We start from the raw sequence: 16,505 nt of genomic DNA on the forward strand, positions 1-16,505 counted from the left end.
AATACGTTTCAAATAACCGCATTTGCGCATTAATGCAGACTGTTTGATATACGTACATCTACGTAAAGTATACATCAAGCACACTAATGTCCCTCATATACCCTGCGGACGTACGTATATGTTTGTATTCTCTGATCTCAGTGTGCAGACAATATACGTCTGCTGTAGTTTTGTTAGGTACGCACTTGTACTCTGTATATCTATGTATGTTCATGCTAATTTAAAATTGGCATGGCTTGCGAATTGGAAGAACTTTCGGTTGAAAATCCACTCCATGCGACGTAATATATAGGGCCAAATATTCAAAATAGTGCCCAGATTTACACTTGTGGAGGTCGTCCTTGCATAAATCTCATCGTGAAGTGACTTTGACAATTTAGCCTAGGCAACGTGTGGTTGTTTACAATTTTTTTGTTGGCTGTTGTGACGAACTACATACCGCTGAATTTAAGGTTTCATGACAAGTAATTAACACATTGAAACTAACAATTCTCTGGTAATCACCAAGTTCAGAACCCACTTAAAGTATATTTTCTGAAAGCTTTGGTGAGTACGGTCTAACCGTTATTTAGATAGTGATCACGGCACGTGCATTTTAAATACCCGGCCCTCCCGTAAATAACACACGCTTTCCCTAAATCTTGTGACAACACTTTAAGACATCCGGCTCGAATTTTGGTGCACATAGGCTTTCATAACAATCACACAAACTTTGCCTGGGATTTTTATTAAACCGCCAGATGGATTTTAAGACGCGAAAACTCCCAGAGCATTAAAATACATCCCCCAAGTCTGTCGCTTTATGTTTTATTACGAAACACTGGGTCAGACATTATTACTACTACAACATGTTCGGCCATCCCGGTACTGTAGTGATAGCAATAAATTCGCTAGCTGAAAATTGTCATATCGGCACTTTTGAAATACTATCCCTGGCTTGCCTGACCACGAAAATTTCAAAATATTGTGTACAAAACCAGAATTTCGGGGAGAGAGATCGAAACAGCAATGGAAAGTAGCTGGCCAAAACTTCAAAGTCTTTCATCCATGTCTGCATTATGTTTCTTAACGAATATAGATTCGGAGTCAAAGTTCTCCCTGGAGTGTAAGTCGCGAGTCCTGTTGAAAAATCCGCTGAAATGTGTAAACGGAACACAGATTGAGTTCACAAAAGGAGATTGCGAATGAGAAATTAATACAGTGCAAACAAGTATAGCTCATTTTATTGAATTACGCTCATAGCATGTTCGCTACCAAGCACTTATTATTTTGTGCCTGATAGAAAAAATGCGTCTAATACGCACAATTAGACGGTAACCGGAACACTGTGAGTATTAGATAAAGATAACAACTATTTTACTTACGGATAAAAGACGAAGGATTGACTTTGAAACATCACAACGGCCACTGCAGGGGCGTTAGCAGTGGGATGGTACCACAAAAACACGGAACGATACTTCTGGGTGTAGTCTGGTCGTCAAATTCTCAGTTAGCCTACTAGAAGCAAACAGTTAGCTTGGCTACATTAAAGATGAATTTTGTCATGCGCATTGTAGTCCTATTAAACCAAAATCGAAACTTGTGTTCTACCCTACCACGCTATGCTACCAGTACAGTTAACGGTTGTAGTCAATGACCTTTTTGTCTCTCACCTAGTAGTTTTGCGTTCTTCGAAAGGGGACATCGCGAACGATCGATTCATCCTTTAGAATGGTGTATGCCAAAATGTGATGGTTTAGATCAGTACACCTATTCCAAGTTATCATTTCAGTCCTTTAGACTGTATGCGCTGTATGCCGTATGGCGTGAGCCGTTGGTAGCGATTGATCGAACTCTTCAGTAACTTTTTGCGTAATTTGGTACAGTGATGTCTAGTGCTAATATCCCGTGCATGCTTACAGAACTTTTTGATGGAATCGTTGTAAGTACCATTTTGGGCATTTTACTGAAAATTAGTATTTTTATTTCATTTTCAAACAACTGCACCAAATGTCATACAATTTGGTATATGGTATAGCCATGGAAAGTTACATATCTGATTAGGCTTTGGTGCGCGTGGCTTGCTTATTAATTGCCCATTTGCGCATTTTTTAGACTTTTTTGTAATGAGGCTACATCTCAAGATAGTCGGCTGCATTTATGACGAAAACACACCTTACCTCAAAAAATTGCTACAAAAGGTTTCTCAATGGTTTTCTGTAGAGTCAAATGTGCTAAATAACATATCAAAAGTCTACCAAATCTGACCACCGAAAATGTGTCATTTTCAAGATGGCGTCCAAGGTAGCCGCCATATACTTTAAATGGCCATAACTACTTCATTATTCACCCTAGAATAGTGATGTAAGTGTCGAACACCATGTTTTAGTGGTCTAGGTATCCACTTACCATATCTAATTATACAGAAGTGATTATAATCCCATAATATGCATATTCATACATGTTCAATAGTAAAAAGGGGGAAGGCGGTTCATTATATGTATTATAATTTTTGTTTATTTAATTTTGGACAGTGTTTGGATACTATAGCGAGAAGTAATATACGGAAAGGCGGCTCCACACAACGTACTTTTTTTGTGGATGTTCAGTTTTTTTGTATGTTACTCTTTATATGTGTATTTTTTGTATCATTTTGGACACAGTGTGTCATACTATGGCGACACACTGTTGGTTCTGTAGTGTAAGAAATCATTTGTGACCCATTTTAACGTGCGTTTTTGAAATTCTAGGATGTGAGCTTCCTTCATCAGTCGCTTATTATTCCGGTGGTCAAATCTTGGTAGACTTTTGATATGCTATTTAGCACAATTGACCCAACAGAAAACCGTTGAGAAACCTTTTGTTGCAATTTTTTGGGGTCAAACCATAAATGCAGCCGACTAAGAATCAAGCAACCAAATTTAATGTTAATCCTTCAATCATTATTAAGCATTGCTATTCTGAAAATTAAATGGGCTTTGCTTTTTAATTAATGCTCCTTTGCATATTTTATTATTTTTTTTAATTAGTTCACATCTCAAGAATTTCTCCTTCTAACGTAATGTGGCTTTTCACATACTGTGATCATCATCTGACATTACTATTGTAGAAGTTTTGTGTTTGTGGATTAATAGAGCCATATTTTAGGAATTTATCTGCTAAACATGATGTGAATTATTAGTTACTTTGATTACCTTGTAGCTTCACTGTGCTAAAGTTAGGAAGGCATTACTCATGAATTAATTGCCCATTTGCATATTTAATTTATTTTAGTAATAAGGCCATATAGCAAGAATTACCAAACAAAATTTGATGTGACTTTGCTTACATGTTGATCACTTTATAGTACTGCTATGTATGAAAGTTGGTAGACCTGGCATGCTAATTTGCATATTTATGAAATACATTGTATCCTTATGTTAAGCCCTATCTTGAAAATTGCTGACTTAAATTTCGATGTGGAATTGCAGGTTATATAATCCTAAACCCGACAAGTCGAATAAATTATATGTAGTGTTGCTATGTTTACAGTTTGGTGGTAGTGACACAAATTAATTACTCATTTACATATTCAATGATTGTTGTAATTAGGCTTTATCTCAAAAATTACTCTTCAGAATTTGGTAACACTTTGCACATGCTTTGATTAGATAACAGTTTTGCTATTTACAAAGTTTGGTAGATGTGTCTTCACTAACTGCTGATTTTAACATTCAATCCTTATCTCAAGAATAACTGAAAAGATCTGGTGTGGGTTTGCACATGCAGTCGATTTTATTTAAAGCCCCAGTATTTCTCATTTTGACCATTTTTCATCATCAAAAATTTCCTGTTTTTTCCCATACATTCATCTTGGAATACTACATAATGAAGATATAAGCAATATTTGTGCTGCTGTAGCTACATACAAGCCCTAAATATTGCCTGTAAACTTGCAATGACACGAGGATTTGTCTACAACACAAATGGTGTACATGTGAATTTTTGCGAGTTTCTTCAAAGAGTCGCTAGGTTTGGGATGACCAAACCTCTTCCGTGTGGGTTCCATGAAAGTCATTTGTGGCTGAATCTGTGTACATTTGGTTGCACAGGCACTGCAGTACTAGTGTTATTACATTGGATTACATATGTAAACAAAGCCTAATTTTCTGTCTTGACAGGAAGTCTTTCTGCACTTGTTATATTGGAAATTGTATACTTTTATGAGCAGGGCTAGTCATGGAAACTGCTCCATTGGGTATCAATTATCATCTACTTTTAGAAATTGAAGATACCGTTTAAAACAAAAATACGTCAAAAAAAATACTGGGGCTTTAATAAATGTAAGCATATACGATGCTCAACTTTACTTAGCAAGGTATTTAGATTAAAGTGCTATTTGTGTATTCAATGAATTTTCTTTAAAGAGCCCTTAAAGGGAGAGGTGAGCAAGCGTGAATTTTGCATATATGCCATGCTGGGATATACATTTCCAAGTAAAAGTCATTTCCACCAACCTTACTTCACATCATTTCATTAAAATGCAAGAAAATGTCTGAATATCTAGGGTTTCCGCAACTCACTGCATTTTCAATATGGCGCCTGTACCACATGAACAGGTTCGCCTGTACCACATGACCAGGTTCAAACCATGATCGTACAGGTACAAGCACTTCTGACTTACCAAAATTGTGCATTTAGACAACCTTAAGTGATTTCAGACCTATATATCTTGGGACTAGTTATTGAAGCGACACTCAAAGCAAACAATACATATGCAAGTGTAGTCTGTAGTCTAAGTTTCAAGCAGGTCAAGATTGCTTTCTTTATGATAATGGTATAGTCTGGAAATATGGTAATGAGTGCCAAAAATTGGCGCTTTTCACACAACAATAGAAAGGGCAGTGAATTCAAGAAGCCCTATAATGCAGACATTTTCCTGGATTTTAGCGAAATTGTGTGACATGGGATTGAGGGAAGTATCTTGTACTGGATAACATGACCCATAAAAAGGCATACATGCAAAAATTATGCTTCGTCACCTATCCCTTTAATTGCATTTCGCGGAACAAATTTGCAAATTTGATTTGACATTGCATTTTCAATTATGAGTCCGTCATATTACTATATTTGATGTTTGATTCCAGTTGCTTCATGTAAAAGTTATATTTGAACTTTGTTCAATTATTTGTCCAAAAGACTCTGGTGCCCGTGGGCGCCATGCTTAACCCCTTGACTATCATAGCTAATGTATTCCTGTATACCACGCCCCCTTATTTGAATATTCAATAATGATAAATATCAATTTAATAAATATTTTTATGAATAAAAATTACTTGAGTACCAGTAAACCACATCACTATAAAATTGCTAAATTTAGAGTACGCAAGTTTTCTTTTCATGTCACGTGACTAGTCACACGACACATAATTTGATCAAAGCTGGTCAAAAAATGGAAATTTTAAGCATTTGTTTCATCTGGAACTCACTTTCAATATTTGATTTCAGGAAAATCTTCCATTTTCATGTCACTTCATTTAAAATAACGAAACACAACTTTAATCAAACTGTGTAACAATTGTGAGGATGAGAAAACATAAATACTGAGAGCAATATTTCTGTAATCAACATGACCTGGGGTTGAGGTCAAAGGATATTTCGTTCATCTCGAGATTTTGGCTGTACTTGGACGTGCGGAGGTTCGATCACTTCCAAAATAGGTCAGGACAGATGAATTGTAATCTTGCTACGTGACAAGCCAAAATTATACATTTTTTGCAAAAATCAAAGCGAGTACGTCCAGTTAGATAGAGGCGGATATATCCGGCACTCAATTGTAATTAATGATATAACTAAAGAACTACTGCACCAAACTTGATGAATCCTGCTCAAGATATTGATCTGACAGTCATCTGATTGTACTGTGAAACATTAAGCAGTGTAAGGTAAATAAACGGCTCTTTGCATATTTAATGAAGTTTTGTAATTAAGGTAGCGATGCATGTTACTGCACGATTTTTTTCAAAGGCATAATTCTCATCGAAGATAAAGAGAAAACCCCAATAAACCATACATTTCCTGAAAGCTGAATATCTGAAATTTATTATGATTTCAAAATTTTATTGGTATGCCGATATGGGCATGTTTTTGGGGTAAAAAATCTCAATTTTGATATTATTTCATTCAAAAGAATGTAAGTCAAAAACTTTAAATCACTTTCTTAAACTTAATATCTTATTCAAAACTAGAGCTCACTGGGATAAAACGGATATTTTGTTTGGTGTTATCTGCTTTCATTCACGAATGACAGAACTTGGAAGGTAAGGTTCAGAAAAAATCGATATGAATCAGGATGAATCAAATTCAACTTTCGATTATTCAAGCTTTGAGTCCTTTATCGGCAAAATAAAAAGCCGTTTTTATGTACGATATGTATACAATCATGTGTGAAATTTTGGGACGATTCGGCCGACGCAAAGCGAAGTTAAATTCTTTTGAAGTTGTAAAAAAAAGAAAAAACCACAAACAAAAACGCAAACTGCAGGTGTTCTATGGCCCACTGTTTTAGAAATGCGCGGTTTTTAGACGATCCATAACCCTTTTCACCAATACGCGTGTAACATAATGATGGGCAGTATCAGCCCTACCCATTTATGTAAAAAGTGAACTTCGACAAAAATCGCCTTCTAACATGCATCGCTACCTTAATGACATAACTAACAAACAGCTTCACCAATTTTGATAAAACTTGCTACAGATATTTATCTGACAGACATCTGATTGTACTGTGTAGGATTGAGCAGTGTAAGGTAAATAAACATCTCTTTGCATATTTAATAAGTTTTGTAATTAGTTACATAACTCAAAATTTCTACACCAAAGTTGATGACACTTGCCACATATTTATCTGACAGACATCTGATGCAATACTGTGAAGCATTGAGCAGTGCAAAGTTAATAAACATCTCATATGCATATTTAGGCCAAAAAAAAAGTTTCTGGTCAGCGCGTGCGTCACTCGAATGACAGCGCGACACCCGTTTTTTCCTGTTTTGTGGTTGGCGGCCACGGCAAACTACGCGCTGCTATAAAAATGACCCTGCACCCTCCCTTGAGAGTAAAGAAAGGTTTAAAAAAATGCACGTCGCCGCACTTTTTTTTAAAGAAAGGCCTGACCAGAAACATTTCTTTTTTTTCGGCCTTAATAAAGTTTTGTAATTAGTGACATAAGTCAGAAACTGCTGCACCAAAGTTGATGACACTTGCTACAGATATTTATCTGACAGATATCTGATAATACTGTTAAGCACTGAGCAGTGCAAAGTTAATAAACAGCTCATTTGCATATTTAATGAAGTTTTTTAAATAGTGACCTAACTCAGAAACTAATGCACCGTATTTGATGAATTTTGCTACATATACTGATCTTACAGTCATCTGATTACCCGGTGTAACACAGATCAATGTAAGGTGAACAAGCAACTTATTTGCATATGATGAAATTTTGTAATTATTGATATAACTCAGAAACTGCTGCATCAGAGTTGATGAAACTTGCGACAGATATTGATTGGAAAGACATCTGATTGTACTGTGAAGCACTGAGCAGTGTAGAAATTAATGAAGAGCTCATTTGCATATTAAATGAACTTTTGTAATTAGTGACAAACTAATTTCTAACAAAATAAAGTTTAAACAAAAAATTAATAAATCACATTGATTATTGATGATATCTTCACTTGAATAAACTTATGCAAGATACTACTGCAAGAATCTACAATGTCAGCGAAGAGTTATCCACTGTAAAAAACATCTAAGATAGTGCAATTTCTCTCTCAGTAGGGTTCCAGAAGAAACTTATATAACAGTACAAATTTGGTAAATGTTTATAGTAAGAATTAAAACCAGAAATGCGATCAAAAGCCGTACTAGTTTCTGAGGAAAACAAACAATTTTCCTCAGAAACTAGTACGACTTTTGATCGCATTTCTGGTTTTAATTCTTACTATAAACATTTACCAAATTTGTACTGTTATATAAGTTTCTTCTGGAACCCCTACTGAGAGAGAAAATTGCACTATCTTAGTTACAGTGGATAACTCTTCGCTGACATTGTAGATTCTTGCAGTAGTATCTTGCATATGTTATTCAAGTGAAGATATCATCAATAATCAATGTGATTTATTAATTTTTTTGTTTAAAATTTATTTTGTTAGAAACTTTGTCTGAATGATATTCTGAAATATCAGTGGAGTCTCCAATATATATGTTCGGTGTTCACAAAAACAGTTAAATAGAATGCACTGATTTTTGGCATGCATGGAGTTGCTGCTTATGAAGTTATTAGTGAAAAGTTTTTTTCTCAGAAAGCATGCCCTCTGTGTAACATTGTACACGTATTTCAACAAATGGAAGCGTGCATAATGTCATGGCAGTATTTTCTGAAAACATAACCAGTAACTTGAATCCCAAAAGGTAACGTTTAAGGGTTCTACTTTATTGACTGAAACCAGGGACCTAAAATGCTGATCAGTGCCACACTCTTGGATACAACTGTTACATTCTCAATTCAACTGTTGTGTATATTTTCGGGACGTGCAAGTATGGCTGTAATTGTATTCGAATCCCTCCCTCTCAGATTTTGAAGATTACGGAGCATTTTGCAGTAAAATAGTCCCTATTATTCCTCAAAAAGGGTCTCGTGTATACTGAAAAATCCAAGAAACAGTATCTTTACATTATACTTATCGAGCAGGGCCATCCTTTGACCCTGCTACTGCCAACATCAGAAATAAATCTCTTCAAAATACCATAGACTAGCAGCACTCAAAGTGGTTTACTTATATATCTTGCCTTGTTTAGAGCGAATAAACCTGTTCGATTGGTTTTGGAAAGAGATCAAGACATGAAGATAACCGGCAAGAGGGAGTCGACTTTAGCTAAGTATAGAGCCGGCTTCTCGACAGAAGACGTTTTGAAGGCACTTGATATAAGTGTTCATGTCGACGGCGGTTACTATATCGAATCGATAGTTGAAGTAAGTTCCTTCAATCCTTTCCCTACAATTTGTAGTTTACAGAAATTCATATTTTTTTAATCCAGCGGACGGCAGTTGTTATCGTAGTCTGCTCTTCTCCGTAGGTGAAAGGTTCAAGTCAATTTTGCTACTATTGTGGCTGACATGTAACGTATTTGTTGAAACAGTATTCGTTGGATATTCATAGGTTCATGAAGTATCGATACTATTCCTCTGTTAGTGCTTCCTGTGCTTTGTTGCAGAGAATGCAGAGTTCTCGTTCACACTGTTAATCTTTTCAATACAAATTAGATAAATATCAAACCTGTGGTAGCTGCGTTCCTTAATACTGGTGGTCCGGCTTTAAAACACGATTTGAACCACTGCGTTTCGATACTAGTATAATGGTGATTTTTTGCGCTGGCATCTTTGGTACGCGCATGGGTGTGGCAGGTACTGAGTTCGCATCCCGAAATGTCGAATTAGAATTAAAATTTCAAAGCCTTGGTTGGTGTTTTGTTGGTGGACAGTGTTGTCCCCAAGTCCATCCGTAAGCCAAGTTAGCAGAATAATGCTGTGACTGATTTGTGCGTGTGAGTTTGTGCGTGTGATTGAAATGATCTCCTGCCGAGTACGAGTGGGGATGTCATATGTAGAATCTGAAACACCTTTACTCGGCTGTTGAACCTCTTCTTCTAGAAGCGGAGATGTGGCCGAGATTTTTTTTTTTTTTTTGCGCTGGCATCTTGGCCACGTGAATACATGCTGCGGGTACCGAGTTCGAATCCAAACAAGTCGAATCAAAATTACAATACTTTAATAATCTCTAATATAACCAAGGGTCTGATGTTATGTTGCGCAATCCTTGTTTAATCAGCTAATTAATAAATGCTTTTGATCAGCATATGAACACGGTGACCATCTGCTCAAGCACCGACTCACTCATATATTATCTAGAATTACAGTATTGAGTCAGCCTTTAAGATTCAAATACAAGGTCACTTAATGCAATAAGTGCCGCCAAGTATTCCGTTGCCCTGTTAGTAATTTGAATTTTCGGTTGACTATGGTTTTGTCAAGTTGTAAATGTCTCAAGCTGCGGCCAAGGCTGCAAAATACGTCACCTAGAAAAGGTTTACTTTCCACCGGCATGCATGAAATGGTCCTTTTTAATACAAGGACAAAGATTTTTATCCAAAGTTTAAATATTGTTCCAAGAAAATACGTCATTCTGAGGAAATCGTTTTGTCAGGCTTACTCTAACGGCTGTAAACGATGAGTTGCACAAGATGTTTATTTGACAGCAATCATAAGATGAGCTAAATTCCCAAACACCCAGACGAAACAGAGTGATTGGCAGCAAATTGTGTATATGTGGTGATACAGGTTGGCAAATCCGGTGAAAAAAAAACATCTTAATTTGTTGCGTGTTCGGAGAATAAACCACAAGAACCTTTGTCAAACATTTTCACAGTCAATCTGACCAAGTTGTTTTAAATACATTTTGTGCAGTATAAAGTCTGACATAGCTTTAAAACTGTATAGCGATCATTAGATTATAAACCATTCAGTAACAGTCCATTGTCCCCAAGGCTATCGGAAGCCCAGTTCATCAATTGCTGTGTTGTATTTGTGTTGTGATGTATGTAAACGTGTGTGATTGTGTGTGTCTGATCGGACTCTGCTGTGTGATGGCGTTACGCATTGGATTGTTACAAGTTGCTAGGTTGTTTAATCACTCTTTATTAAAATTGAGGACATATAGCCTAGCTGTGTGATACAGAGAAGTCTTCGTTAAGCGACTGGGTGCAGTAGGCATAAGTTCTAGTCCCCGAAATACATGAAAATTTTCTCGCCTGGGTTGATAGTTCAACTTGTGGACAACATTGTCACCGAGGCTATCTGAAGCGCAGCGCAGTTCAGCGATTACCGTGTTGTATGTGTGTTTTGTGATGTATGTTAGCGTGTGTGATTGTGTTTGTTTAATCGGACTCCGCTGTGTGATGGCGTTACGCATTGGATTGTAACAACTTGCCGGTTGTTGGATCAGTCTTTTACTAGAAGGGAGGATATGGCCTAATGGTCTAATGCAGTGACGTCTTTGCTATGCTGAGTGCAGTGGGCGTGATTTGAAGTTCCCCCCAAAATACATAAAAATCCTATATTATAACCTGTTTCAGTCTATTGAACATAGGACAAACAGGAAAGCATTCGGTTTATATGTACGTATCGTGTAATCCTATCGAATTGTGTCTTTGTTTTTTTTTTTCTACAACGTTTACAGTGATCGAGATAGAAGATTTTGTAACACATCCTTCATCACTTTTATGAACGTTTCTCACACAAAGGAGTGCTCTTTCACAATTTCCTTTTTCTCATTTCCTCACAGGCGATGTTCGACTGCTTCTATGGAATAGCCAATGCATATGATGTGAAAAATCTCAAATTCAAAGGAAGGGTCTGCAAGACTAATACCCCTACTAACACTGCATTCAGAGGTTTTGGAGTTCCACAGGCAGTCCTTATCATGGAGAACATCATGTCAGATATTGCACTGCAGTGTGACATGAATCAAGAAAAGGTAGATCACCGATTTTAGATGTGTAAATTTAAAAACATCGGATATATACCTTGAATATTTCTATCATCTCAATCGATCATTCTCTCTTTATGTTAATGAAGCGCCTCAATAATCATTCAAGCGGACATATGTGAAGGATCAAACAACTTGCATTTGGGGAGACTCGGGGCACAAACTTAACCTTTTCAGTTCAAAGCATTGTCCCCCTGTCCAGTCAAAAAAATGACAGGCAAAAGGATAAAACCAGACAATGTTTAAACTAGTGATACGATGTAGTATCTCGGATCACTGTGAATAATTTCTATCCATCAATATTTCAGTAGATATCATTTAAATCGTGTGTTTATACATGCATTTTGATAATACCCAATGTCCCTCTCAGATGATCAGTGAGTCTGTAATTATCATTGTGTCTGGGCGACTCAATAGTTTATTCAACTCTGTTTTAAGCATCCTGGCTTTCACAGTCATGACCCTTAAACGTTGTGAAAAGCCAATGAAAATGTATTGCTTCGGTGGAATTCAATAGTTAGCAACTTTATTCTCCAAGTGCAACTGACCAAAATGCGTTGGGTCAACTAGGTAAAGGTTGATCACCTATGCAACTTAACTGGGCGCCACTTTGAGCCCTGAGACAATCTGCAACTTTTTGCTTTTTTCCCAAAATGTTGTTCTTTTGAGAAATTTCAATTTCTTAAACAGCTCCTGCTATCATGATGGAAAGCCAATAATCCTAAATGTGATGGAGATCTAAGTGTATGAAAGTTCTTACTGGATGTTGTTTACATACTAAATGAGATCCGGACTTATATTTTCCAAACTATAACAGTACTGAATATACCCATATTGACTGCACAGATAAACTCAATGTTTAGCATTTGACCTATTTCATTGCGTGGACACGATTCCACATTTGACACGAACCAACAATATTGTAACTAGAGGTAACACCCAGCTGTAACTCTTAAAGAGTGTTTACAGTGTTACGGATGAGAACTGTTACCAGAGGGTATTGACCTTTCCTCTAGATACACTTGACGTGCATCGTGAAATCTGTCGGCTTGAAGTGCAGATATTACTAATGTTCTCAGTCGCTGTATTTCCACCTCTTGGAATTTATTCGATGAGGTACTTGGGTCTGACGAGTGATCCACCGAGACATAAGTCCGATTAGAGTCCGTTTAGGCCAAAAAGAAAAAAAAATATTGTTCATCGTTTTTTTTTGGACCAAGGTTCAGGAGCGGCGAGCGAAATTTTTTATTTTTATTTTTTTTACGCCAAAGGTAATGATGTACTAAACTTGACAAGACGGAGAAATTTGTGCCAAAAATTACTAGTTTTTGCCATGATTTGCAAAATTCAGACGTCGCAACATCGTATTGACTGTTAACTCGGTGCAGACACGTCAGAAGTTTCATTCAAAATCCCATGCCTGCAAAAACCCGACAAGGTGTAGGGCGCCGCCAGCGGCAATAGCGGAGGTATGAATTTGCCGAAATCCAAAAAAAAAAAAAAATTCCAAATCGGCCAAGTAGAAGCGACGATTCCGATGAACAATTCATTTTTTCTTTCTGGCCTTATTGTAAAGTATCAAAATTACACTTCAGTCGGGTGAGCCCAATGATTTACACGTAGTCGGGAACCGGCTCAATAGTATGAGGTACTCCCATCTCCCGCTAGATTCCTTCTGATAAAACTTAGGATTCACAATTGTCGCGTCTTTTCCCGGAGAGTGACTAAACATGTAAACCAGTGTACGATTGAATCATTACAATCATTGGGCACGGATTACATTCAACAAACATGAATTTACATAAAGCATTACACAACAGAGAAACTCATTAAAATAGTTTTAATCACTTTGTCATCACTTCATTATCAGCCCGGTGAGATTGGATAAACAGAATCAACACTCAGCCACTATTACCAAATATTTTATAATGTCTGAACTTCAAAACGACAGATTTTACAGTACACTTCAAGTGTATGTAGAGGGAATGTCAATTAAAGGTCAATACCCTCTAGTAAAAGTTCTCATCCGTAACAACAATACTACTTGTTGTGAAAGTTGGTAATGTAACTTGTGACAGTTGGTAACGTAACTCAATCAAACCGAAATCCATTAAATGTAAATAGGACGGATGTGCATCATATATTGTATAGTAAAGGAGACGGTTTTCTTTTGCTCCCACTTTAAAATGGCCAACAATTAAAGATCCATTAGCTGTATATTTTGGCCATTTTCTTATTTTGTTTGTTCTATGTATCAACTGCAGTTTCTGGTTTTAATCCCTGAACCATGATGAAATGTCCAGTATTTTTATCATCAACACACCCTATATGAGTACAATCTGCATTGTTATTGTTGAAAGTCTGTATTCTAGTCCGGACCAGAATTCAATTGTCAACAATAACGATTGTCATTTCACATGTATAGGTTAAGATGACAAGCAGAATATTGAAAACTCGAGCATTATGTGCTGGTAAGCATAGGAAACTGGAGTAAGTACAAAGAACCCAAGTTACAAGTAATGAAAAATAGTCAAAAGTTACAGCTAATGTCCCTTCAACGTTTCCAAAAATCAGCGATATCCCCCATTCTGTTGGTATATAATCACTAACTTAGATCTACCGATGAATGTGGACAAATAGGAAGAATCATATAGACTGGCATATTGAGAGTTTGAGCGCCTAGCCTAGCATACATGTTTGCTTAATTACGTACATTACATACTTACACACATAGCTGCATATATTGAAACCTACCTACCTACGAACATACCTACCTACATACATACATACATACATACATACATACATACATACATACATACATACTTGCTACATGTATACATACATACATGCAGACAGACTGAAAGGCAGAATAACTAATAGACAGACAGACAGACGGAGTTGCACATAAGATGTATGTTTTTTTCTAACTGATTGCTTCTTAAATATGTCATTTTTTAAACAGGTCAGAGAACTGAATTTCCATGGTGATGGTCACGTTACCCACTTTGGCAAGCTGATTACAAACTGTTTCACACAACTTTGCTGGGATGAATGTTTGAGGAAAAGTGACTTCTACAATCGACAAGAGGAGATAGCAATCTTTAACAGGTTCAACAAATGTTTAACTATTTCGGGATGATAGGATATTATCGAATTGTGAGCAAAGCCACTAACATTACAAGCCAGTTTTGCCAAATTTCGTTTTTTACCGAATCAATATGACAAGATATTCACGTTGATTGTCCAGTTTAGTTGCTAATAAGCTTTGTCCTCAGAGTATAACATTAAAAGAAAGTATAAAAATCTTCTTTTCTTTAATTAATCTGTGAAAAAATTAACACTCTTGTGTAAATGAATGGTAACGCTGTCAAACTGTTGTTTTTTAACATTCCGAAATAGCTGATAAACACACTCTTCGGTGTGCATACATATCAGGCTGTAAAACGAGCTCATTTTCAGGGCCTTTATCCCGCAGAGGAAGAAGCGAACAATGTCTAAAAATGGTTTTGTGAATGTCATCAAAAGGTACATACATCAGCCAAAATCACTTCCTGCGGATTCCCCCTGTACTGTTAGGGTCAATAATGTGCACCCATACACTAAAACCGTAACATCAACAATATCTAGTATTCTAAGATTAAAATGTAACACAAACTATTGTCTATCGAGAAACATATTTTTTATTTATTCATTTATTTATTATTTATTTATTTATTTATTTATTTATTTACACTTTTAAAGACCGTCCGATTTGCCCATAGAGTAATATTCATCGGGGCTCGTACAATACAAGAGAAATAAATTTGAAAAAAATGAAAATGAAAGGTGATTCTCAATCATGAGTCAATTACAGGGAAAATTGATCTTAATATACTCTCTCAACAGAGTTTTAACATTATTTACATTATTAGCATATTTTACACTAGGTGGTAAGTAATTCCAAACGTTTGTTGCCCGGTAATGAAAGGTTCTCTTACCAGAAGTAGTATAGCATCTTGGAGGATATAGATTTCAGTGCGAAATAGAACGCGTCACATACGTATTCATATTACATTTGGAATGTGAACAAACCACAAAGGTAACTCGGCGCATTATTCGACAGACATTTGTACACCATTACAGCAAGAAAATAAAAAAAATTCGTTGTCTCACCGATAATACATATGTTACAGCACAAAGATCATTAGGAAATTCAAATAACACACGCAAAGCTCTCTTTTGCAAAATAAATATCTTATCTAAATTATGCTCTGTCGTATTACCCCAATCAACAATACAATAATCGATACAACACTGGATTAAGCCATAATATAAAGTGATACGATTGCGTCTTGGGATAAATGGAAGAAGTCGACGAATCAGGCCAATACGTTTACTTAAACATTACATAACTTTTAATAGGGTTATTCCATGACAATGTTACATCAATAATCAGACCTAAAATAGAACCACAGTCTACTTCAGATATTTTAGAGTCTGAAATGTGGGCAGATAAAGAATCTCCACTTCTACGTATACGACTCTGCTTATATTGGGTTGTTACTAGAAGACATTTTGTTTTCGACACATTTATATATATCGGTGAGTTTGGTCGGCCAATTCCTTTAAAGACGCAGTTCCCCTACGAAACTCGGATTATTTGAGAGTATGCAAATGCGAAAAAGAAAGCTACTTGTAAAACGTACTTGACGTGCTCCCATATTTCCAGAACTTTGGCGAGTGATCGGCGTTATTTTTCGTCCAATCTGATATATGGCACCCATGAATATATAGCGACTGCGCTTATGTTCAATATACATTGAAAAAGACTGCTATTTTCAGAGAACGATTATTTTCACAAAGCGTGGTCCCAGAATGTTCATTTTACTTTGGTTCCTGTGTTTGCCAACTGCCAACGTCACTATGGCGTTGCCTATTGTGTGCTTGCGGTGTCGT

General features: G+C 36.4%; 1 protein-coding gene and 1 long non-coding RNA gene across 2 annotated transcripts in view; one reads left to right on the top strand and one right to left on the bottom strand.

The window, feature by feature from the left end:
- Window positions 1-16,505, bottom strand: part of LOC139139954 (uncharacterized) — a 241,835-nt gene that overhangs the window by 109,151 nt on the left and 116,179 nt on the right. The window lies entirely within an intron of this gene.
- Window positions 1-16,505, top strand: part of LOC139139917 (xanthine dehydrogenase/oxidase-like) — a 49,313-nt gene that overhangs the window by 11,084 nt on the left and 21,724 nt on the right. The window contains exons 5-7 of the mRNA XM_070708881.1: window positions 8,821-8,995; window positions 11,364-11,555; window positions 14,533-14,678. Of these exons, the coding sequence (XP_070564982.1) occupies window positions 8,821-8,995; window positions 11,364-11,555; window positions 14,533-14,678 (513 nt within the window). The remainder of the gene's footprint in view (window positions 1-8,820; window positions 8,996-11,363; window positions 11,556-14,532; window positions 14,679-16,505) is intronic.

This window comes from Ptychodera flava, chromosome 9 (assembly GCF_041260155.1).
Source record: "Ptychodera flava strain L36383 chromosome 9, AS_Pfla_20210202, whole genome shotgun sequence".
Lineage (NCBI taxonomy): Eukaryota > Metazoa > Hemichordata > Enteropneusta > Ptychoderidae > Ptychodera > Ptychodera flava.